General features: G+C 40.7%; 1 protein-coding gene across 1 annotated transcript in view; it reads left to right on the top strand.

Annotated features, from left to right (window-relative positions):
• The window catches only part of plxnb2b (plexin b2b), a 221,873-nt gene that overhangs the window by 131,904 nt on the left and 63,562 nt on the right, over positions 1 to 26,407 (top strand). The window contains exon 4 of the mRNA XM_077517377.1: positions 24,658 to 25,772. Within this exon, the coding sequence (XP_077373503.1) occupies positions 24,660 to 25,772 (1,113 nt within the window). The 5' untranslated portion in view covers positions 24,658 to 24,659. The remainder of the gene's footprint in view (positions 1 to 24,657; positions 25,773 to 26,407) is intronic.

Here is a 26,407-nt window from a genome sequence, read left to right as displayed (position 1 = left end):
CGAGCTGCCCTGCAGGGAAAGGTCAGGCCTATTCTCAGCGGGCCCTAATCACCCACTCTCATTAAGTGGCCCGCTCGCTCGCTCGCACTTGATTGTGTGTTTACGGCTGCTCCAGAAATGTGATCAGGAGCGCGATCGAGCGGCGGCGGCCAGGCGGCAGAGCAGCCCGATGGATTGCCGCCACGCGAGCACTGATTGGTGCGTGAAATGCGTTTATCGGCAAATGTGCATTCCTGACATGCGAACACGCAGATGAACGATTCAGGTCAGGTGACTCGCGCGCCCGAATGGTCTCGCCAGTCTGCTCAAGTAGGGCTCATCAGCTTGTTCGTGAGGCTTCTTTAGCCACACATCCAAATGACGGATGGGCCAATCACAGTGCAGCACACTCATTTTTAAAGTGGGAAGACAATCTTAAACATTTCTTGACAATAATATGTTATATGTGACCTCCCTAGTCTTAACATGGCATATGATATGACTTATGCAGCAAAATCCAGCCGCTTTTATCCATCTCACGGGGCGGCCATTTTGCCACTTGTTGTCGACTGAAGATGACATCACAGCTGCTCAGGGCGCAGGCAACGACCAATCACAGGTCACCTGTTTTCTGAAGCTGAGCTGTGATTGGTTGTTTACATGAGACCTGAGTAACTGTGATGTCACTTTCACTCAACAGCAAGTGCCAAAATGGCCGCCTTCTGATATAGATATAAACTGCCGTATTTTGCTGCTTAACTCATATTCCACTAACGCAATATTAACTACAATACCGTATTTAGACTAGTGGGGTTGAATAGAACATATTATTGTTAAAAATTTTGGGGGGGGTTTGACTTCCTCTTTAAAATTTTGGATATATTTTTGCTTTTTTAATTAAAATGGCAATTAGTGGTTAACCCCTCCACACAGCTCTTAGATTGGGGGTTTCAATCCGGGATAAGTGCTTCTGGTGTTGAGTACATGAAATATTTAAGAAAGATAACAGGTATCAGTAACAAGTATTGCGGAGCATGTATGTAAATATTGTTATATTCTTTAACATCACTGATTGGCATAGCATAATCATATGAAATGTTTCAAACTGGGGGTGTCAAGTGATTTAAACTTTTGAATCGTAATTAATCACATGACTTCAATAATTAACTCACAATTAATCACAAATTTTGTATCTTGTTCTGAATGTACAATAAAATGTACAATCAAATATTTTTTTTTAGTTTTCATACTCTTGGTAACAAAAAAAGTGGAATTTTTTTAATCTAATAGAAATATGGCTGCATCTTTGTCATTGACACAGTAATTTCATAATAATTCATAAAATTGATGCTGGAGCCTATCTCGGCTGGCTTTGGGCAGTAGGCGGGGCACACGCTCGTTGACTACTTGCCAGCCAATCGCAGCATTTTTGGTTTAGTTCCCCGTGAATGACTACCGCTTTGTTTTGAGTTCACGTTTGCCTTTATCCGCACCTTTCAGTATGCCCTCATTTTTTTTTTTTACCTTCACGCCTGACATGCTAGCTCATTTTCCTGCCGCCACCGCTAGTAGCGCACCAGGGATCGGGCATTAAAGGACCTCAGCTGCGGCGCGCCGCCTTCCAGCCCGCCTTTTGGCCGCCGAGGCTCGATAATGGTGTTTGTTTAGCCATTAGTCTGGCCCAACTTAGCAGCTCCCTTCGCCTCCAGCTGCAGCCGCGCTGATAGATGAGGTCGGTCGGAAAAAAAGCGGGCAGATGGAGCGCCCGTGCTTGTAGAGAGAACTCGACGCCTTGAAGATCATTTAGTGGGGAACGGTAAAGTTTTTTTTTTTTTTTTTTGTTCAGTTTACAGTTACAGTACAGAGTGCGTTGAAGCGGTTAAAAACATCCCAAAACAATCTTGTGAATGTTACAAAGCAAGAACAGAACCAAGATTTGGCCCATTCCAAAGAACCCAACCAAAGTTAGACATTGTTGCAACTAGGGCTGGGTATTGCCGCCAACCACATGATACGATACGTATCACGATACAGGGGTCACGATACGATACGTATCGCGATACATATGTATCCCAATACTTGATTTTCAAGGCGATACGTATCCCGATATATTACATTAATCTGCTTGCATAACAGTCATATGTGCACCTAAAGGATGTTTGTTATGCTGACTGACAAAAATATTTTTGTTAGCAGCTCTTGTGGTTTACCACCAAGCGGCATGCCAGGTTTAAATGTGCACGCACTGCAGAGCAAGGAGCAGCTTTCACAGACACACCGGGAACGTTTATTAATATGCATGAGCCGATATGAGCAAAAACATCAAAGTATTAAAATTACAGCTCTAAAATGTGCTTATTTGAAATATTTGGGGAAATAAAAACAGCATTATTTTTTCGTGTAACACATTCTATTTCGTTTTTAAACAAACTATACGAAAATTGGTACATTAAGACACGTGCCATGTTAAGTTTAGAAGTAAATAAATGTTGATATTCTTCCTCTGTTTTCATTTTTCTTAGCAAGACACACTGTCCAATCACTGGTGAGCTATTTTTTGCATTAATTGAAATCAATTAACTTCAAAGACTCTGCTGGTTTTAATTTTTTTAGGTACAATGCAAGCTGCAAAGGCAAACGTTAACTGCCTATTTAAAGATAACGGGCAATATCGATTCTGACGCCTGCGTATCGATACGTGTATTGTGATGAGGCCCGCAACGATATATTGCCGTATCGATTTTTTGAGCACACCCCTAGTTGCAACTGTGTGCGCGTTCACACGGAGACAGCATGTTGCCATCATACAAGTCGACGGCGTAGCGTCTTGTGTGACAGCGGCAATTTCTTTCAACGTTAACGCCCTTTTGTCCGGGGCTTGTGGATTTGCCCTTACACACGGACGGCATCCCACTTCTGTTGCGGGCTCTTGCACTACCCCCAGAAGAAAATGTCATCGTTCCCCCGTGACGTTTATTCTGCACACGCATCCCTGGCTTTTACCGGCAGTGTAAAAAGGGGCTAATAAAACTGTCATTTTTGAAACCCGTTTCCAAGAGTTCAAGTTTTAAAGCTCCCAAATGCTGTCGTTTTCTGTTTAAACAAACAGACCAAAACTGTGTGTACTCGTTTCTTTTTCATTCATTTCAATAAAAAAAAAAATGTTCACATCAATGTATATATTTTTCTATGTGACTGTAGGTCTGGTAATTGCTAATTATACAGTATTTTGTGGGTCGTGCCTCCACCTTTCAAAGGCTGACATGTTTCGCCGCCATCTTTCTGCTACGGATAGCCGAAGGAAGCAAACTTAGGGAACGTAAAATGCATTCGCTCCGAACTTAAGACATTGCATTCTATTAGTTCACCACTAGATGAGAAATATTTCTTTACACTGTTATTTAAAATATTGTATCGCAATGTAAATGGATTTGTTTGATGGGGGGGGGGGACGTGTTTACGTGTAATGTGTAATGTAAGACCAGAAAAACAATTAAAAAAACAAAACAAAAAACAGCCATCCTGAATTTAAATTGGTAAACAATTTATTATTATTTTTTTTTTACTGAAAATAAATTCAAAATAAAAGTGTAACTGAAAACAAATGAAAACTGTAATTTTTAAATCAAAATAAAGTGTAGTTCTAAAATTTTTCTAACGGAAGAATAAAACTTTAACTGGAAACGACCCAACAGAAAATTTAAACAAAAAAGTACCAAAAAAACAAACTGAAAATGGCAATAAAAATTAAAAATGTAAGATGTGGAGTTTAAATAAATAAATAAATAAATAAATAAATAAATATTGACAACAAAAACAAGACTGGAAAACTTATTTTTAAATACACTTTTTCATTTAAAATGCAAAGAAAATAATAATAATAATAATAATAATAATAATAATAATAATATTCTTAGTGTTCTTACACGTCTTTGTGAACTCGGATTGTTTGTATGTGAAAAATGCTTCAAATTCTCAGTGCAAAGAGGGAAATGTGTTTTTGAGAAGCAAGCGGCTTGGTTGTTTGCTCACCGTTTTGTTCGGTAAAAAAAACATATTTCTCCAGAAGAAAGCGTTCCCTCTGGCAAAAAAATAAAAATAAAAAATCTTTTCACTTGAAGGAGCTCTTATTTGGGATGCCTAAATGCGACCCTGCTGATCGTTTTGGTACATTACTTGATAGCATAAAAAAAAAAAAAAAAAAAAATGAAAAGCTTGTAAAATGTCTGAGCCGCAGCCAACATTCGCACTGCTCCAATACTCGGTCATCATCCGTCACGCTGACACATGTTGACGAGTGACAGGCACCTGGCAGCTCCCACAATGGCGCTCTCGCGGCTCAGTCGATAACACGTGTGATTGCCTTCCCGCTGTTCCGTCTCCCCGTGACGCTGTCATCCCGCCTCCTTCTTTCCCGACTTCCTCGCCGAGGTGTCTCGCTTCGCTTCCAGTCCCGAAACGAGAAGGGCACGCAAAGGCAATATACACGTAATCGCGCTCCTCTACGACGACTCATCAAGGACGCTTGGCAACTTTAGTAAATGAGAGATTGGGAAAAAAAAAAAAAGCCCGTGAAAATGTCACTTGACTGTCAGCAAATTTAGTTCAATTGAATATTACGTTGAGGGCGTCTCTGCTACGAAGGCCAATCTGGAGAACGGAGGACTGCAATTGATTGAAATGTGAAACTGAGCACACTTACTGTAAAACTTTGGAAGAGTTTTGCAATTTACAACATGGATTTCTTCATGAAAGTTTTACGCTTTTAAATTATTTGTATTTTTTTTTTTTTAACATGCACAAACAACAACTCCAAAACACTCACTCCAACACTTTTTCACACACCCTCTTACACTGTTGCACTCTCACATGTGCACTCTCACACATACACACACTCACTCTCACATTAATAGAAACTATCACTGGTGCACTCTCACACATACAACTCTATTTTTCACAAACACGCATGCACACGCATTTAAACTCACACCCACTCTCAAACGTACAGATTGATTAATTTTATTTGTTTGTTCAGTCACGCACACGCCCTCTCTCATAATATCACACAATTGATCGCATTCACATCCTCACAAATTACTCACACTTTGAAACACACTGACATCACATGTATGCACACACTCTCTCTCACATTCGCATTCAAACATGCACTCTCACGTTCACACAGTTACTCTTACACATACACATGCACACAGTCAATCTCCCATTATGTCCTCTCTCAACACTCACAATCTGTCACATCCACAACCTCACATTTTCTCATGCTCTCACACTATTCACTCTCTCTTCCTTTCTCACACATACACTTTCACACATACATACATACACTCACATGACCCGCTCTCACAGAATAGAAACTCTCTCTGTCTCTCTCCATGTGCGCACTCTCTCTCTCTCTCACAATTTCTCACATTCACAACCTCACAAATTCTCACACTTTGAAACACACGTCACATGTATGCACGCACTCTCTCTCACATACCCACACAAACATACACCCTCGCAATCACACTGACACTCTCACACATACACATGCACTCACACTTTCACTCTCTCATCATGTTATTCTCTCACACTATCTGTTGCATACACAACCTCACATATATTTATGCTCACATAAATTCACTCCCTCTTTCTCACACATACACTTCCACGCCAACACACGCATTTCACACACATTACCCACTCTCACACAAATATGTAGAAACTCTCACTCACTCTCTCTCTCTCTCACTCACTCAATCTCTCTCATTCAATCTCTCACACACACACTGTTAGAATCCCTCCTCAGACAGGTGTTGGGGCATTTCGTGTAATCGCCGCCCGCCCGCCTTAAGGCGTTGAGCCGGCCTCCGAGCGCCCGGTTCCACAATTAAGAAGTCACGCGGGCAGAATGGCCGGCGGGAAGAAATCCATTACACACCTTATTGGCTGTAATGATTTCACTTCACCGGCATCAACGGCCAATGAGGCGCGATGCCACGTCGCGAGGTCTTGCTTTTAGCCTTCGCGGGCCCCGGCTGCGGTCCGGTTGACAAGGCAACGCTGGACGAGTGTGAACATTTACCGTCCTTTACCCAGAAAGATCTTGATCATGCGTTTAGATGCGATGCGACAGAGCACTAGTTTTATAAAGCTCCTCACCTCACTCCACTATAGTTGAAGGACAATATCCGTATCATGCTCAGATTCGAACCCTGGACTCCATCACTGCGAGGCAGACTTTCTAACCGCTGCACGCTGTGCTACTCGTGTGACGATCATTTGCATTCAGTCACACCGGTTGCTTTCCTGAAGCTCATTTTTTAATAATAATAAGGGCAGTCTGCAGGATGAGATTTAATGCTTTGACCCGTGATGCACCTCATATTCATTCTCCATAATGAAGAAAATGTAATAGTTTTTTTTTTTTTCCTTTATTTTGCCCACAAATCATGCACACCTCAGACCTCTAACTGTTCTCCCGTTTTCAGTTAAAAACCTGCCCTTACATACACTGAAAGCATTCATCCAATTCCTTATTATTAGGGTCACAAGTCACAGCTTGTGCATTTGCATTGCAAGGAGCGAGTGTACCTAATGAAGTGTCCTTGTTGTAAACACGTTTTCGACTCGACAGGAAGGAAGCGATTTGGCCGTGTTTGATTTAAGAAGCGGAGACACCAGCCAGCGCCGATTTCAACACCGCCTCCAGTTGTCTTAACACGTTTCTTCTTGACAAGCAGCAAACTTGTATATTATTAGAAGAAAGTTATTTGCAAGGAGATATATTAAGAATTTCACAGTCTGACATGTTTGTGTCAGAACGCCCCCCAAAAAAGAAACTTTACCCACCATATTTCTTATCTTGCTAACATTATCCAGGGTTTTGTACACTTGAACGAGCACCCCATATATTGTCGGACCAACAGTGAGAATGGATTTTGTTACCATGACAACGGGTGTGCCGTTATGGGATTGAACAGGCAAGCAAAGGCGAGAGCTTGGAGAGGAAAAAGTGGGCACCCAAAAAAACTCAAGACTTGAGTACTCGTACTGTATCGCTCTGGAAAAAAAAGTGAGCATCAAACATCCCTAATCGAAAGTTAAAGGGACACTTTACTTATTGATCCATTTTTAGTAGCAAAAAGTTGCTACTTTTTCAATAATTAATTTGGTGACGTGATTATTTTTTTATGTACATTTAATAACTTTTAAACCATTGTTAAAATGAATCGAACGCCGGCATGTTTGTTACACGTGACTAAATAACCCGGATGTTTACGTCACTAGTGTGTAAACGCTACACTATGGAAGCACTATGCAACGCAGCCGTGCATCTAGCGTCAAACCCGGAAGGATTAAACCTTATCGCTTCGAGCCAACACGACAAAATAACACTACCGAAGGAAAGTCTGCCTTGGATGTGAAAGTTGTGGCGCCAGATGGTCTTTTCGGGCACAAAATAAACTTTGACGAACGAGTGAATCAGGCGGGGGGTGAGTGGGGCTCGTGCGGGAGCTGCAGGAATGGACAATCCGCTAATGAATGTGTGCTGTCTGGAAATGAAAGAACTCGAGGATCGGTTCCTTGCGGACAATCTCAACTGCATCCTGGAACATCAGACATTCAACATGGCAATACTAAATAGACATTCTCAGGATAGCTTTGGTTGCGATGAAAGATGTGAAGAAGAAAAGTCTTGGAGGAGCAAATATCCAACAGGTAAAGTGACACACAGTACGAGCAATGCAAAACGTGTGGAACTGACGAAATATTTCAGGAAAAAGAAAAAATAGTAAAATTAAATGTATCGTCGTTACAGCACCCAACCTCCCCTAGCTGTTTTTTTTTCTTTTTTGCGTAGCGTCCCACTGCGGTCAGGCCAGCCGCCACTCGAAAAGACGAAGTCAAGCCAGCCGCCCCAACGATTGTTAATACTGTGCATTACGGTAACGTGCCGACGTGCCCCTGCGTTGGCCACCTTCAAATGAATTATGAAATAAAACAGTCCGTGCAGTATAATAACCAATGCCCCCCCAGCCCCGAAACATGCCTACCTTTCGCTTTAAATTTGCTTCGCTTCTCCGAGATCTTTCAGTGGCCGTAGTAAGACCTCGATTTGTGCCGGCTGTTGTGAGAGTGAAAGCTCCGTGTTGCTAGCAGTTGCGGCTCCTCCATCGGCTTGATTATTTCCCACGTCTGGTTCTTTAAAGATACTCGGTACTGCGTTGGGCTTTAGTATTAGGCGTGTGGCGTACCCCATCTCAAATTGTAACATATATTCGAAGTCCTCATGCCTGAAATGTTCGCTGTTCGGGAGGTTGACAGCACTTAGAAAACAAACCATTGTCTACTCAAGTAGCTTTTTTTTTTTTTTTTTTTTTTTTTTTTGGGGGGGGGTCTCTCGCGGGTTTTTCCTTGCCGACGCCTTGCAAAATTTTGCAATACAGTAAGGCATAACTGACGTTTGTGTCTTCCTCGTTGTTATGTCTGCGTGAACTACTGTTCCCCAAGCGAGTATACACACTAGTGACGTCACCACTTCGGGGCGTTGCAACACGGAAGTACTTCTATGTTGAAAAAAGTTAAATAAATCAATATAGGAGTGTATTCTTCAGCTCTTATGCATGTTTCGTAGCTATACTAACTATTTACTGCCAATCAAGCCATACATGTAAAATTAAAGGAGCCTTCCTTTAACTTTTTCCGGTAAGGCTAATCCATGCATCCAATAAAATGATGCAGCTCTGCTTACCTTTTGGCTTCGACTAGTTTGCTGAACTGCTTCTATTTCTTGAAAGGGGCCCTGGATCTTTGCCCGGCATAGCTAGCAAGTTATGGGTCGAGAAATCTGGTGTGTCTGTGTTAGGCCTGTGCAGTTAATCGAAATTCAATTACAATTTCAATTATTACACTCCAAAATTACAAAATCAGTATAATCGTTAAAAAAAATTAATACTGTTTTTTTTGTTTTAATTTATACATTTTCACTTTTTTTTTTAATTTTAAAATAACTAATTTAATAAATGTTGTTTCTTCCAAAAGTAACTTGCATAATTATAGTGTTTTAAAGAATTTAATTTCTCTTAATATTTATTTATTTTATTTTTTTTTGTTTTTCCGTTTAAACATTTTTTTGTTTTGTACAAAAAAATAAATAAATTATCGTCCTACTTCACAGTGGACGTTCTGCACTTCAATTTCAAAATTTTGCCAACATTAATAAAAATATATATTATTATAAATATATATTGTAATCAATTTTGTTTGGTCCAAAATGGAATTACATAATTATAGCGTTTCTATTTTTTTAATTGGTTTAATATTTTTAATTGCTTAAACGTTATCTTGTTTTTTTTTAAACAATAAATAAACAATAAATAAATAACACTGAATAAACAATAAATAAAAAATTGTTGTTGTTTTTTTTTTTACCAAAAAATAAACAATTGTTTTAATAATCGTGATTTCAATTCCTGCCAAAATAATCATGATTATTATTTTTCCCATAATCGAGCAGCCCTATTCTGTGTGTGTGTGTATGTGGTTTTTATTACGTAATTTAGCGTCAACGTTACATAACAGTGGTGTGGAATTGTGGACGCTCTCGCTCTCTAACACCTTTTTTAGAAAAAGGCAGAAACAAAACATTTACTGGATTGTTTAATTTTGCAGCCACTCAACTATTTGTATACAAGCCATTCAAAAGTCCATTTTACATAATATAACTACTTTAAGAACAATCGCTTTCCCGGCGTTTAGTTCCAAACATAATTGAGTTCCTTCCAATGCAAATCTCCCATTGAGCGCGGTCCATTAGCCGGTTGTGTGTGCGCGTGTTGCGTTGGTGCGCGCGCGTATCAGCGGCCGTCTGGACACGGCAGAGGTGCACTTGGCTTCCGAAAAGTAGCTCCTCTTCCCAGCCAGTTTAATCGGCTTCCTGCCATGCGCCAGCTGTGTCCACACAACAAACACTCATTCTAGAAGAAAAAGAAGGGGAGGAAAAAAAAAAAAAAGCAACTCAGGCCTCCACGCTTTTTGGAGCTGTTAGCAGTGGCAAGATTACCCCAAGATACTTTTGCTCCAGCTGCGTGGAGGTTATGTTACATATTTATTTCTTGTCGTGCTGAAATCAGCTCGTTTGAGTGGACCGCCTCCCTCGATATGCTGCTGGGCCAATAGCGAAGCCGGGTTTTGTTACCGTGACGACCAGAGACGGAGTCAGAGGCAAGTATCGACATGCACTGCGCCTCTTAAAGGCACATGCATGTGATAGGGATGTAAAGATCCAAAATCACGATACCATATTATCACGATGTTGTGATCGTGGGAAGGTTGGCAATATTTAAAAAAGATCACAATATTGTAAAAAAAAAAAAAAAGAGCGCATACTAAAAAAAAGCACAATATTGTGCTTTTGTACATAAAATCAATGCATATAAACCACCTACAATCTTTCATAACAATATTGAGGCACTTACTTGCTAATGCAAGCACACATTGATCGCTTCACAAGCAAATTAGGTTCCCCTTCATCTGACAATTAGCAAATATTTTAAAGATAGCAGGCCAAAACATCCCTGATGAAAATTAAATTGCACTAATAAACTAGCCACTAGTGGGTGCTAGAACTGCCCAAATGGTATTCAGCATGACTATTTTTATTATTTTTTTCTTTCACAAATGTGGTCCTTCCTGTGATTGGTTAGCACGTCCGCCTCCGAGTTCTGAGGACTCGGGTTCGAGTCCAAGCTCCGGCTTTCCTGGGTGGAGTTTGCATGTTCTCCCCGTGCCTGCGTGGGTCTACTCCGGGTACTCCGGGTATTCCAAAGACATAAAGACATGCATGGCAGGTTGATTGGGCGTTCCGGATTGTCCCTAGGTGTGCTTGTGAGTGTTGATGGTTGTTTGTCTCTGTGTGCCCTGTGATTGGCTGGCAACCAGTCCAGGGTCTATTGCCCAAAAGCCAGCCGAGATAGGCTCCAGCACCCCCCGCGACCCTTGTGAGGATTAAGCGGTCAAGAAAATGGATGGATGGATGTAGTTTTAGATCCCCCAAAAAAATCTGCTGAAAAAAACATAAACATGGGTAAAACTAGACTCAAATGTTGACAGTTTTTTGTTGACTACAACTAAGACAAATAAAGTTACATTTTCTTGGACTAAAATAAAGACTAAAATGCTCAGTTTATAGGCGACTAAAAATTGACTAAATTAATACGGGAAGAGGTTGACTAATTGTGATAAAAACTAACTAGCGTGACTGAAATTGGACTAAAACTGAGACTGAATTTAACTCATTCACTCGCAGCCATTTTCACAGAAGCAATCCCGTTCTCTCCCGGCTGTTTTACTGGATTTTGACTGATTTTGCAAGGGACACAGATATATATATATATAATATACAATATTGTGTTCTATTGCTATAAAAGCATGGAACCTAACAAAAGATTAAAGTCTCTTCTTTCAGCAGGAAAAAAAAGTATGTTTCTATCTGTTTCCGTTTTGCAGCAATTAGCATTAGAAGACAGCTAGGTTTCATCAATTTTCACAAATCTATTCAAAATTGTAAGTAATTGAGCTTTTTTCTAGATGGCTCTGGTTGATCTCCTTTGCTCTGCTGCCACCTGCTGGCCGGTTGTGTAATAGCTACCATTTCTGCAACCGTTCTTTGCAGTTGAGAGGCTGTATCAAGCATTAAAAAAAAAACAAAAAAACGTATAAATACGTCTTTGGGACACTTAGAACATTAAAAAAAACATATTTACACGTTATTGGGAGAAAATGAGTTAATAATGGCAAATAAAATTAACGCTACTTCAGATAGATTTGATGACTTCAAAATAAAATAATGTAAAATAATCGCATGTTGAATCGCAATTTTCAGTACTGAGAGGAAAAACATTCCATTTTACAAAATCACTCACAACCTCCCTGCCAAAACAATGGCTGGCCCGGCTGCTTCTGTTTCTCCCGGTAAGTCCAATTGAAGCGAATGAACTGCCAAGCCTGACGGCGAGGTAATTGTTCGCATGGAAATTGGCTTTGCCGCCGTCGCGCGTCGCACGCCGTCGTCGCGCAAAACTACCCGGCAACAATTTCGCCCAAGATGGGACGAGCGAGCATCCCAAGAGAACACAGAGAGAGAGAGTCTGACTTCACGTTTCATCATTAACAATATGCCTCAGTCGAGCGGAAGTGGCGGAATGACGGGCATCCCTTCGTTTCCGGCTGCCTTGTCATGTTGCCTCGGACGCACGCTATCGGGCCTTTTCAGACCTCCGGGCACACGCATGCAAAAAAAGACACCATGTGCTTGAGAGCATTTAACCCCTTGTTCACCCCTTCCCCCACCCCGCTGTGAGGCCTCTTGGGGTCAGCTCATTTAATAGCTGTTCACTTTTTTTTTTAATCTGTCTTCTCCACACACATCCACGCACGCACACATCAGCATCACAGGCCGGCATGTGTCAAAAGCGGCTGGCAGATAAAGAAAAGTGCTGAATGTGAATATGATCGCAGTATGGGGTTGTATCCTATTATGTTCTTAGAGTTTGCCTTCGCTTTCCATGCATCAGGCTCCAGACTTGCCAAGTCAGCGCACAGCTTTTGTGGTTTATGGTGGAAGTGGAACTCTCGAAAAATGACATTTGCCATTGGAATCAATTATACCGACAATAAAATTCATTTTACAGTGTGAACCAACCTGTTCACTTTTTTTTTTTTTTTTTAGATCTTTGCGAAATGCCCGAGATGCAATAAAACAACATCAAAGCAACATCTGCTGAGTGGCCATTAAAAAGCGACATTAATTTGGTTGTTGCGTCACAATTTGTGTTTTAACTCAGGCGTATTTGTATTTCCAGTGCGTTATTTTTCCAAAATCAAATAATCATTCTGTCAACCATTTACTGTTAAAGATAGATAATGTTGTTGAGGATGAAATATTTTGGAACCATAATTTGTGGTAGGCCTGTATGAAAAAAAAAAGAGAGAGAGAAAATACAGTGAAATTAACTAGTCTTTTACACATTGGGAAGAATTTGTGCCTTTGCGTAGTGTCATCCCTAACTTCCTGTTAGCATTTGCTAACTTCCTGTTAGCGCTAGGCTGTTGATGTTTTAAAAACGAAGCATGTTTTGTATTTAAATATACAGTGGATGTAATTCTTAATGTTACGTATTTAACTGCAGTCATTAAACAGCTTAAAGGATGCTTAGGGACAGAATAACAGAATAACCAGAATAACAAATGCTACACACTTGCTAGTTGCTAATGCCACGCAAGCAAAATGATGCATTCAGGGTACTTTTACAGCATTGGAAACTTCGTTTTTCTTCTACAATATTTTAAGGGGAAAATATTTGGCCATTCGGCCCAATTGGCCAATTGTTTAGGACGATGTTTGAAGGTCAACAATCGGCCGATTATAATCGGCAGCCGATTAATCGGTCGGGCCCTTTTTATATGCACAGCGGTAATGCTATGCTGCTTGTGGAGATCTTTTTTTTTTTTTTTTAAGGTGGCATTTGCTTTAAAAAACTTTGAGAAACACTTGTTGAAACTTTTAATATAGGCAAGTGTCAAGATTTTGGAGGTGGGCATAAATACCCGGGGTCACATTTTCATCGCAAGGGACGAGGCAGCCTGCCTGTTGGCAGCTAGCTAGTTGGCTAGCATGAAAAGCTAATGTAGCATTTTGCCAAACAGATGGACTCAAAGTGGCACAAAAAAAGATGTTAATCCTTCGCTGGTGACTGAAATGAGGAACTTGAGTTCATTTTTCAACCATTTAAACATGCAAATTTCAAGGTATGACTGCGCTTTAATTTTTATTATTTTTTTTTATGTTTTAGCATATGTTGAGCCTTCCGTGTGTGCGCGATGCTGCAGATCGAGCCATGTGAGCGCTGCGTGGTTGTGAGAGGTGTAATTGGTGCTTTTAATGGCCTCTGTCACAAGAGGCACCGTGTGGTATTGTGGTGGCGGTCAGAGTGGGATTACCTTGTCAGCACTTCAAACTGCGTGTGTGTGTGTGTGTGTGTGTGTGTGCGCGCGATGCTCATCCTTCCATCCGCTAAAGCCCCAAAACGTGTACATGTCGGGTGCACATCTGACATTTTTCAATCAGCTTTGATTTTCCTCTGCTGAGAGGTGTTTTTTTTTTTTTTTTTTTTTTATGTGGGAGGGGGTGCACACATGCTTGTGGAGGAAGAGATGACAGTTGTCATCCACCGCCGCGCGTGCGCGTGCGTGCGTCTGAGTGACACACCTTCATTTCCATGTCTGTGCATGTCGCCCTGCGGCATTTTCATTTCAATGTGAGTGGTGACTCGGCACTTTGTTTACGTTCTCTTCACAGGTTAAGGGATCGCATCAATCATATTTCAGGAGACTTAGTAAAAAAAAAAAAAAGCAGCACACAAGCTAATGTTAGCTTACTCTGTTGACGCCTTGACTCCAAAATATGTGGTATTAGTCCTTCACATTGACATCTTTGCTGCAGTGATGTCCTGTCTACTCTTGGATAAAATTTTATTGCATTTATGACGGCTAAAAAAAAGCACACATGCTAACATAAATTACATGGTTGTTCTTCCTTAGCTCAAAATGCAACTCCACAGTAAGGGGTGTGACAATACATCGATTATTAGATTTGTTGAGGTTTGACATGTGACGATTAGATTATGATTCATAAGTGTTGTAAAACGATTATTTTCCATAATAATTTAATGACAGAAACACCACCTCAGCTTGCGGAATGAACGTAAAAGACACGCCTGCCGCCCGGACACTTAAAGGAACGCACATGGTGAGAATAGCGGCAGCGGATGTTAATGAGAGACATGTTTTCTCCCCAGAATTAAACGCTAGCGTTTGGAAGCATTTCGGTTTTGATTACGATTAATATATGTTCAACAATGATTCTTTTCCATAATAATTTAATGACGGAACACTACCGCTGCTAAAAGTACAGAAATCTGTGAAAACACAAAGTATTTTGGTTAAAAGAAGTCTTATTTATTTCTAAAGGCACTTTATGTTTAGTATTTTCCAGAAAATGTGGAATTCATTCCACCAGAGTAAATCTTATTTTATTGTAATAGAAAAAATCTATTTTTGAAAAGTACTGCCTTTGAAACAATTGTTTTTGCACCTTCTTGTGAAAAAGAGCAACTTAAGGGTAGCTTTGTGTTGTATGAGCATCGTTTCCATCGTTCCTGTTGGATCATTTGGTGAGTGGAAATAAAAAGTAATTGACATAAATTGGTTTGGCTACTTTAATTATTAATCAATACTGACAAACATACGTTAAAACAGGGGTCTCCACGTTCGGTCCTCCAGAGCGCCTATCCAGCCTGTTTTCCATGTATCTCTCCACTAACACACCTGATTCATCATCGGGATCGTTATCAGGATACTGCAAAGCTTGCTGATTAGCTGATCATTGGATTCAGCTGCGCTGAAGAACGGAGACATAGAAAACTTGGATAGGGGCTCTCGAGGACCGAACTTGGAGACCCCTGCCTTAAAAGTATGAAGTAGCCACAAAGTAAAATAAATAAATAAATAAATAAAATTGGGAGAAAAAAAAGATGCATTGAAAATCGTGATGATCCTTAGCATGATAATCGTTCGATAATCAAATCGTAGCACCCTTAATCGTAATCGAATCGAATCGTGGGGTGCCTTAGATAGCACTCCGCTACACCACAGTACAGATTGGACTCGTTCCCCAAATTTGCTGAAAAAACATGTGACGGTCCAAAAAATGGAAACTCCAATGATAAAAAATAATGGTGAAAGGGAAATGAACCGCACATTTATACCGACTCGCTAACAGTCACAAAGCATCAACCTTGAGTGTAATGTTACGTTAGCCTCCACAATCCCTGCGTGTTCTTCCAACCATCCATCCATCAATTTTCTAAAGTGCTTATCCTTATGGACCAATTTCAAATCCATCCACTTGCTTCGTAACAGCTGCTAGCTTAGCGCTTAAGTGCTCTTCCGTCTCCTGTAGTTTACTGCAGCATTTGATTTTCTTGCTACACCGCTAGTTTCTTCCTTGATAAGATTTGTCTTTACCGTGACCCTCGAGCTCCTCCACGGTCTTCGTAGTCTCGAGTCGCACTTTCCTGAAGTGCAAAAGTGCCGTTTGCGCAAACGCAGTAAAAATAAAAAATAAAAATCGTGTCAAAAGTGCACAGAGGAAAACGTCTCATTTGTCTTCATTTGGTCCGTTATTAATTCCGCAATCGTTGCTTTCGAAGAATCACATTTTCAGATAGGCCCGTCTTCATTAGCGCATGGCGCGTCTCGCTATTATTTATCTCCGACCGCGGGAAGCTTCATTAGCTGCCGGCTGATGCAGCACGCGGCTCGCTAATTTTAGAAGCCTTCATTTATTCCCGAGTAGCCACGTGTCGGATGCGCTGCCCGCTCGCCGTGTACTCGCAACGTGTCGGCGGGAATAAGGGTAGCGATTGGCTTCATTCCACCTGCGCTCATTCGCCCGCCAGACGTTTGCTTCTTTTCTGCTCTTTGAAGCCTCTTTAATTCCTGTGATCAGGATTAGGCGCAGGGAAAAGGATGAAAAGTGCCGGGGACGTAGGGAGACATCCGAGGAGAGAACAGGCGCCTTTGAAATATGTCACGAATTGCCTGCGCGCTGACCCACAATGAAGCAACGGAAGGAAATTCTTCATTCTTTCTTTTTTGTCCCCGAAACGCGTGAATAGGACAGTGTTCTTTGAAGAGTTTTCTATAACCTAAATGAGCGACTGGCGACATTGTTCTTGCCTGACGTTTTGTCACATTGTGTTTCATTAGCGTCTGCTCAATTGCTCTCACAAAAACAAGTTAAAATCCAACTTTTTTCATGGGCTGTGTGCGGTCGTCCTCGCGGCCCGTGTGACGGAAAGATGCATATTCTGGCTATTATTTTGCACGGTCAACAATGGCGATGTGTTCAGAGAGGAGGTCACGCTCCAGTTGCTGTCCATATTTACAAGTGCAGCCAATATTTATGGACTCACTGGCCTTCCCCTTTTTTTTTTTTGCGCGTCCAAGCTGAAACAATGATGAGCAACATTCAGCAAACACATTTCGGTTTCATTTCCGGATGGAGTCGAACCTCCGAAGTTGGACGGAATCCGTCTGTGCCAGGAAGTCAGATGACATCTTTTTGAAAGTCATTTTAACAACCCGGCCAAATTGCTACTTTGTCTGGTATTTATGCTGCGTTCGAGGATGGTCGGAAGTCGGATATATCCGAGTTGTTTTTTCCCAGTTCCGACCTGAAAGCGTTCGAGGCAAAAGTAAACAACCAAAATGGCGCATAGTGATAAATTGTTTTTTATTTTGGTCCTCAAAACATATTTTGACCTCCAGAAAACTTACCTTTTTGCAATTTTGCTTCATTTATTGTTTTAATCTTATTTCATAAACACGATTACTTGAAGTTATGGCGAATATTTATGAATGAAGAAAGCTATCTAGTTTTATACTCGAGTAAATTATGTTTTGTCATTCAGAGTGACATCACATTGTAGTCGACTTCGGAAGTGGAATTTCCGAGTTCTAGGGGGCGTTCCCGTACACACTTCCTGGTTTGAGCTCGGAAAAGTCCGACTTCCGACCATTCTGGGATGCAGCATTAGTTTATGCGTACACATTAAAACAGGCTGGCATCTCACCTGGTCGCCACGGGGTTTTTCATTCTGCAACGAGAGATGCTAGCCGCCAGCTAGCTCGCGAGCTAACATGGCAACCAGGGCTTTCTCTTGTTTTGCATCACCTCGTCACTTGGGAATTTAAATAATGACACCAAGCTGTTGTGTAAATTGTGGCATCTGGGGATGATGTGTTATCTGGGTAGCTAGCTAACAGCTGTATGCATTTCACATAATACTCACCAAGTGGCAGGTTATATTTTGGAATGACAGCCCAAGTGCTTTTTAGGACGTTCAGAACTTCCTTTCCTGTGTTTTGTGTAAGCTCGATGTTACACACAAAAACTTGAAACGTTTCTACACAAGCTGTGAAAATTTGAGGTCATTCCAACGAAAATTGTCAAAATGATTGGCCTACGAAATGGGGTCAAGCATTTCGGAACACCCTGTATGTTGTTTTTGGTTGAAACAGTTCGTCGATCACTACTTTCATGGTGTAAATTTATCATTCATGAAATCGCTTGCGTCCGTTTGTGTCGTCTTGCTGTATAGTCGAAGTCTTCGAGCTAGCTTAGCTTGCTAGCTGCTAACAAACAGAGCACACGTCGTTTACTACACATTCCTCAGCAGAAATCAAGCCCGAGTTAAAGTGTTAATTGTGATAATTGTGTTAGACTTTGAATACTTATGCAGTTCACCATAGCATTGGTAGTTGATTTATCAACCGTTTGACCGATTTTCTAGCTCACGCTGATTGTTTTCTAATTCACTCGCATTGACGCTAGGGGCGCGCTTCAACGTGATCTCACACTGCAAGGGTCTATATTTAGGACAAGTGAGTCGTCAGAAGACCTTGTAAACTACATGCCGCACATTTGCTCTGTCCAATCTTGATGGGGTTTTTTCTCGTGTTTGCTACAGTAATTTAGAAATTATGGCCACAGCAGCAACACTCCTGGCTTTCAAGGTTCCGCTTTGTTCCAAAACGCACGCCACAAACAGCAACAAGTGAAATGTCATTTGGATCGCCACACAGCTTGAACCGACTTTGAATACGCCAAACGAGGAGCATGTGTGTACGAATGTCAGTTTGCCGCCGCGCCGAATTATTATTTTTTTTCTCGCTTTCTGGGAAGGCCTTGTGCATTGTGGCTCCGGCGTCTGAGGTCTTGAGAGTCATTGTCAGGAGGGAGCTCTGCGCTAAAATGCAGCCTTCGCTTTGAATAGCTCGCAGCGGCAAACTTTTCTTTTCTTGCGACTTCATCGCGTTTAATAGCGCCGCCGTTTCCCTCCCTCAACCCTGATGCTTCCTTTTTTCTTGTTTGTTTCGCTCGCTTATGAACTTCTTGCCCCTGTGTCGCTAACAAAAACCAAACTGGCTCATTGTGTCTGCTATAATAGCCGTCACAGATTTGAAGTTGTCATTCGTCGCCGCCAGACGCGCCGTCCTTGAAATGTTGTTTCTCAAAAGTTGCTTTTTTTGGGGGGGTCTGCCACAAGTAAAGGTGCCAACATACTTGAACTAAGCTGTGTGAATGCTGAGAGATAAAGAGTATTTTGGAGTTTAAAAAATATCGGCGTGGGTGAAAAAAGTAGTTTAAATCAGACTGAGACTTCAGTGAGCATCTAATGAAGTAATTCTCAAGTCACATGAGTGGTAAGCGAAAGAATCACTAAATTACCATAAAATCCCGTGAATTAACACCCGTGTATGATACGCCGTCCAAAAGCACCCTTAACTTATTCCCTCCCAGCCATTTTCACTGAAGCAACCCCCTTCGCTCCCAGCTGTTTTACTGGATTTTGACTGATTTTGCAAGGTCCAAAGAATATTGTGTTCTATTGCTATAAAACATGGAACCTACCAAAAGTAAGATTAGAGTGTCTTCTATCATCAGGAAAAAAAAAGTATATTTGTATCTGTTGCCGTTTTGGAGTAATTAGCATTAGAATATAACTAAGTTTCATCCATTGTCACATTCCTGGTGAAAACACTGTCAAAAAGAGCTTGTTGCAACATGGCTGCTCTCTTATACTTAGCCGTTTTCCGTAATAACTACCATTGCTTTATGCCACCTCTTCATGTCAGAAGCTGCATCAAAGCCTTCTGTATACTCTAACATCAAAAAACAAAAAAACATATGTTTTTGCGAGTGAAGGACAAAGCATTTAAAAACGTATTTACACGTTCTTGGGTTTGAATGAGTTAAAAAGCCATTTTTACCGTATATGCTATTCGGCTAACAATATAGTTATAACGTAATCACTCTTCATGATCGCCACCACCTTGTACAATCAACATAGACGGAAATAAATGCTAATCTTTGACAGTCTAGAAAGTCCTATATAGAAGGTTTGCTTTTATTAGGCTGTCACATAAACGTCCCCTTAATGTACTTCTTCGGCTGTTTCGCTTAGCGACGGCATCTCTCATCCTGCCAACTTGACATTTTTCCTTTAATTAAAGCATAAAAAACAAAACAATTGCTCACATTTCAACCCTTGGATAGGCACAGACTGAGATTTTATCGCTCAATTTGGATGTTGATGAAATGTTTTAAAACGTCATAACATATTCATGCAGGGGCGGGGACCCTCTAGAGATGTTAGCGGTCTAACTGCACTATAAAAGAGATCAAATGTGCTTTCAGCGCGGCGCCGGCGAGCGTGTGTGCAAAGTGGTAATTGCGTCCATGTTCACCTCCACCTGTGCAAACAGCGGCGAGCGAGGCTTTCGCGCACATCGGACGTGCAGCAGCTGACGTCTGTTTTACAAGACTCATCTTTTCATGTGTATTTTTTTTAATCTTACTCTTACTTTTAAGGAGGACTTGAAGTGCTTTGTGGCAGTATCATTTTTAATGTAGCTGAGTTTGGCACAGATCCAAGGCTTTTTTTTTTTTTTTTTTTTTTTTTTTTAATGGGCTTGACTGCGTTTTTGAGAGGAAGCCAGTGAGCTGCCTTGCTACTAGACACACTTAGGAGGACTCTTGAGTTTTCTATCAATTTATTACAAAACTCACAAAGACATAAAGTGGAAAGATTGCATTTCAATACAAATGACTTCTGGCGAAGAATACTTAGAAAACTAAATTAAAAAACACGCACCATTTTCAAACCAAAGTTATTACAGTTAGCAAAATAAATAAATAAATACATAAATACAATTGGAAACAAAATGTTCATTAACAATATAAAACTAGACTAAGTGCAATTTCTGGAGAAATTGCGTGGGAATGCTGAATGCTGGATGCTAAGATTTGAATGCATGTGGAATGCTTACGAAGTAAATGGAGAGATAAATTATGAAATTATGACCTCCTGGTTACTGGCCAATGCACTTTACCAACTGTGCCACCGAGCAGTATCAGACACCTGATGATGAGGATAAGTTATATGTATGGAAGTGGGTGTGGAAAGTGATACTGTTCACTGACTGACCCATTGAAAATGAATGGGGAAAAGTTGATATTTAACGTTAAATTGAGCGAGTACTGTAAGTAATGTGGAATCAGACGATATGTATACCACGGGAGGCGTGACTTTTTGAAGCTAGTTGAAATTTGAGCAGTGTAAATTGGAAGTATTTTGTGGGAGTTGTGACGTGGCAAAAAAATGTGGAGAATAAAAATCACAATAACGTGGGAATGCTTCAGCCACGGTGCGCCGGTGTTATTTGCACGTAGGTAAAGTGGGTAATTTGCATACATTTGACGCAAAATATGCCCACCCCAGTACAAATGAGACTCACTGATATACAGCGTCTAATTCACTAATGCCAGCGCAAATAGCCACACAGAGTTTGCGTGACGCAAATAACGTTTTTGGAAAGCATGTATTAACCTGCCTCAACCTCGATCCCGGGATCATCACAGCAGTGCATGGCACGGTGCACCGTCGCTCTCTGGACATGCAGAGAGGACAAAGAGAAAATATATTTCTCAAAAACGATTGCACCAATAATTTGTACTTTATGAATGAATGGCGTCATTTTCATCCTCTCTCCTCAGTACAGCTTAATGGCGCTCTAAACGTTTACTCTCGGTCCAACCTCGCTTTCTGATAATGTCATCTTTCTTGCAACGGTTACTATAACGACCATGTTCTTGGCGCAAATCCATTGCCATGTGTGGTAAATCAGGTGCGAATTTGCTTCAAGCTGTCAGGTTTGTGGGCGTGTTTGCGCCGGTATATGATTAAAGCAATATCCTTAGTGAATAGGTGGGTAACTGGGCGCAAACTGTGTGTGCAGTTGTGGTGCAATATTTCGCGCTATTACTGGCCGCAGCGCATTCTTAGTGAATATACCCCTTTGTTTTCGACTTTGTCATTATCATACACGAGCTTCCCATATATCGTGATTTTAATCTGTAAAGCGTTGAGTTACAATCTCTGGATGAAAAGCGCTTTATACAGCAAATCCAGTCAATGAATGGGGCTGTCATGGTTATCATGCAGCTATGTTCACCAGGCTAACCGGCTTCTTCATTGACAATCAAGCCACGTTGACCGTCGCGGTTCCATAAAATGGCACCGCTAAGTGACGTTTCCCAATAAAGCCGTTTTTCCATTGGAGCGAGTTGTGTGCGTGGCTCAATCGCCAGGTACGTGCGCGTGAGTCAGCAACTCTAATTTGTTTGCGATTGCTCCAGTTCAGTCGCGTCCAGCAAACAACAATCTCAAGCCAAACAACCTACGTGGTGAATATTAAGTGTTTTGGCGGTGATTTGTGACCGCCGCAAAGTAAAAAAAAAAAAAGCAAGCGTTTCACACCAACAAACAAATGAAACAATATATCATGCCTTGGCGGAGGTAATAAATCGCATTTCCCGGCGACCGGCTGTGTTGCAGTTTGTTTCTGGACTGTCAAAAGTGGTTTAAAGTAACGAACTGTCATGCGAGTGGGAGCAGGTGGTGGAGACTTTTTGGCTCCTCGCGGCCTTATTAGCCGCAGGCAATCTTTTATCCCGCTAACCTAAATCTGCATAAACAGCCACTTCACCCATTTTGAAGGCAAATTGTGCAACCCTGCTGCTTTGGTTTTTACACACAAATTACTGCCTTTATTTGATGGCAAGTTCTGTCTTCATTTTTGTGTCTGGCAACATGGACGTCATTTTTTTTTCTTCTTCTTTTGATGCTCACAGCGATGACAAATGGCATTTAAGTGAAGTAATCCATGCATGTCACAGTGAACAGCTGTTACATGAACTACTTTTTTTTTTTTTGCCCCTAAACAAAATAGTTCTCCAGAAAACAGGTCACAGTCGGGATTATTTATAGTGTAACAGGGTCACAGAGTAGTTGTGCCACTTGCGTGTGTTGGTGTGGCAGGTAAAATGTCAACCTCTGTTGTTTGCAGACCTGTACAGTATGTTATACAGTACATACTTATACTGTGTATTTATATATTACTTCTAAAATATTAAACTTAACTTGATACAATTGTATTGACACAAAGTGACAAAAAACGCCTTTAGTCACCTGTCTGATACAGGCAGTGTTCATATTTTAACATTCAACAATCAAGTCTTAAAAAAAAAAAAAAAAGTTAACTGAAGTTAATATTTAACCCTAAAAAAATAAACATTCTATTCACTTCTGTTGTAATATATTCACTCTATTCATGCCTACTCACCCCTAAAGCTAACCCTATGCAGTGTGCCTCACATGTAGTAACACACGTTTACACCTTTCATGTTCATATTAAAACAAAATTCAGTTTGTTTTCTGCACAGATGGCACGTTTAGGCCTAGTTATGTATCTTAAAAAAAAAAAAAAAAAAAATCCGACGTTTATCTTATCATAATATTGTAGCTCCATAGCAAAAAAATAGCAAAAAAAATAGATATACTGTATTAAATATTAAAAATGACTCATACTAAAATATATTTTAAATACTTAAAGGGATACTTCCAAGCAATAAAAAAAGTTAATATTCTGTCTATAATTAATTTGATACTTTCATTATTTTTCACGTACAATTAGTACCTGTAAAAACACATTTTCGAACTTACTGTCGACTGAAAATGACGTCACAAGGGCTCAGGTAAACCAATCACAGCTCACCTGTTTTCTAGGTTTGGTCATGTGACATTCACAAGCTGAGCTGTGACTGGTTACCTGAGACCTTGTGATGTCATTTTCCGTCGACAGCAAAGTTGCAAAATGTGTTTTTAAAAGTACTAATTGTACGTGAAAAATAATGAAAATATCAAATTTATTAAAGGCAAAATATTCATGTTTGACTGCCAAAATGGCTAAATAAGTAAAGTATCCCTTTAATATGTCGAATATTAAAATATAGAACCAATATAACAATTAAAACAATTTCCAATATGTTTAAAAGTATTGACACATTTTTATTTTAAAATATTAAAAAAAACATTGCAATTAGTTTTTTTAAACTAAATAATACAATATAAAATACAACACATTTTCAATATTATTTTATTTCTTTATTTAAAAAAAAAAATTGAATAAGCAAAAATATGATCAGTGTGTAAAAAAAAATATTTCAAGTATTGTGACTTTTTAGACACAAAAAAAACACGTTAAAAATATTTTGAATATTTTAGAAATTAACATTTGAAAAATATATCTTTAAAAAAAAAAAAGCATCCTGGCTGTGTGCAGTTACCATGTTTTCTCCACTACTCCTGAACCAGAATCCAGAAGGCATTATGTAGGAAAAAAAACATTTTTTCTGACTTGCAATATGAATGTGTTGAGCTGGATTCTAGTTTTTGGTGTGTATTACATTTCATGAAACCCTGAGTGGTCGTTACGATAAGCAATAAATTCTTGATTAGAGTACAGACGGTGTTACAAGCATGTGAACGATCTTCTGGTCACCTCTCAGTGAGATGTTGTCACCCTGCCTATTCCTCACTACGTATTGCTAATTTTCCAAGAGATACCACACCGAAATTCAAAGGTTAATCAGAAGCGTTTCCTGTATAAAATGTGACTTTTTCATCGTTTTTTTTACGTCATCCGCAGAGATGGCTAGCTGGGTCTCCCTCCTCCTCCTCATCGCCTCCCAGTCGACGTCCGCCTCCCAGGAGCTTTTCCCCGAGTTCACCTCGGACACTCCCATCAACAACGTGGTGCAGGACCCGCACTCGGGCCGCGTTTACGCCGGCGCCGTCAACGCCGTCTACCAGCTGGGGCCGTCGCTGCGGCTGGAGGCCCAGGTGGAGACGGGCCCCCGTAAGGACGCCAGGATGTGCACGCCGCCCGCCTCGGCCTGCCAGGACACCAAGTTGATGGACAACTTCAACAAGCTGCTGCTGGTGCACCCGTCCAACGGCTCGCTCATCGTGTGCGGCAGCCGCTACCGGGGCATCTGCTCGCTGCTCAACCTGTCCAACGTGGCGCAGGAGCTGTACTACAGCGACAGCAAGGGCGAGAGGACTTACGTGGCCAGCATCGAGGACAACGTCAACGTGGTGGGCGTCATGTCCACCTTCGTCAAGGACCTGCACAAGTTTGACGTGTTCCTGGTGGGCAAAGGCTACGGGAGCCAGGACAGCACCAAGATCATCACCACGCGCATCCTGCGGGATTTCCGCGAGTGGGTGGTGTTCGAGAGCATCATCGAGGCGTCCACCATACAGACCATGCCTTTCGGGCCCAGGTACCTGCACGACTTCAGGTACGCCTTCGCCGCCGACGGCTTCGTTTACTTCGTCTTCTCCAGGACCCTGGACGGCACCGACAACAAAAACGTGACCTTTGTGTCGCGCCTGTGCGAGAACGACCACCATTTGTATTCCCACACGGAGTTGCAGCTCAAGTGCGGTCAGGACAACCGGTACAGCAAAGTGCAGGCGGCCTACGTGGCCTCCCCGGGGAAGGAGCTGAGTCGAGTCATGACGGAATGGGGGACGTACGGGAAGGTCCAGCCTTGGAATAAAGTTCTCTTCATGGTGGCCAGCTCGGAGGACGACCACAGCGACTCGGCTCTGTGCATGTACACGCTCAACGCCATCAACGAGCGTCTGGTCGACATCATCACCGCCTGCTACAGCGACTCGGGGAAGATTTCGGGCTTCCCCGCTGTTGACATCCCGTACTCGTCAAAGACGGATGAATTCTGCACCTCCAAAATTGCGGTGAGGGCCCTCATTTTTTGGTGGGGTTGTTTTTTAGATGAATTGCTTTTGGTTCATTAACTTATGTCTGTTTTTTTCTAAATTCTGCAGATTATTATCTTCTTTCTTTTAATATTTAAATACATGGAGGGAAAAAAGTAATTTTATACATCATAATGGATGAATATATTTTAAAGATGAATCAATGAAATGTATACTTGCAGATTTTAAATATAAAAAAATGACAAATTAAAATATTGTTTTTAAAATAATTCCAAAAAATATTAAATATTATTTTATTTCATTTGAATTATTAAATAAAATATGATGAATATTAATTGTGAATATGTTTAATATTTCAAAAACTCGTTAGTTTACGTTTTAAAAAGGATTTTAAATATAAAATATTGTATGAATGTATATTTATTTATTTAACACATAGATTTTAAATACAAAAATGAATGTGTGATATAAATGTTTTAGTTCATCTAAAAATGTTGTCAGTGTTGTGAACACATTTTAATTAATTAGAATTAGAAAACAATTGGAAAAAAATCAATTCTAAGCATGAACTAAAATATATGTAAATGCATGTCTTATTGTAATAATTAGCTTGTTAATTTGGTGTGATTTCCTCCCTATATAAATAAAGATGA

This window comes from Festucalex cinctus, chromosome 3, assembly GCF_051991245.1.
Source record: "Festucalex cinctus isolate MCC-2025b chromosome 3, RoL_Fcin_1.0, whole genome shotgun sequence".
In the NCBI taxonomy this organism is placed as follows: domain Eukaryota; kingdom Metazoa; phylum Chordata; class Actinopteri; order Syngnathiformes; family Syngnathidae; genus Festucalex; species Festucalex cinctus.
The sequence above is the reverse complement of the archived record's forward strand: the minus strand, read 5'-3'. Positions and strand labels throughout refer to the sequence as shown.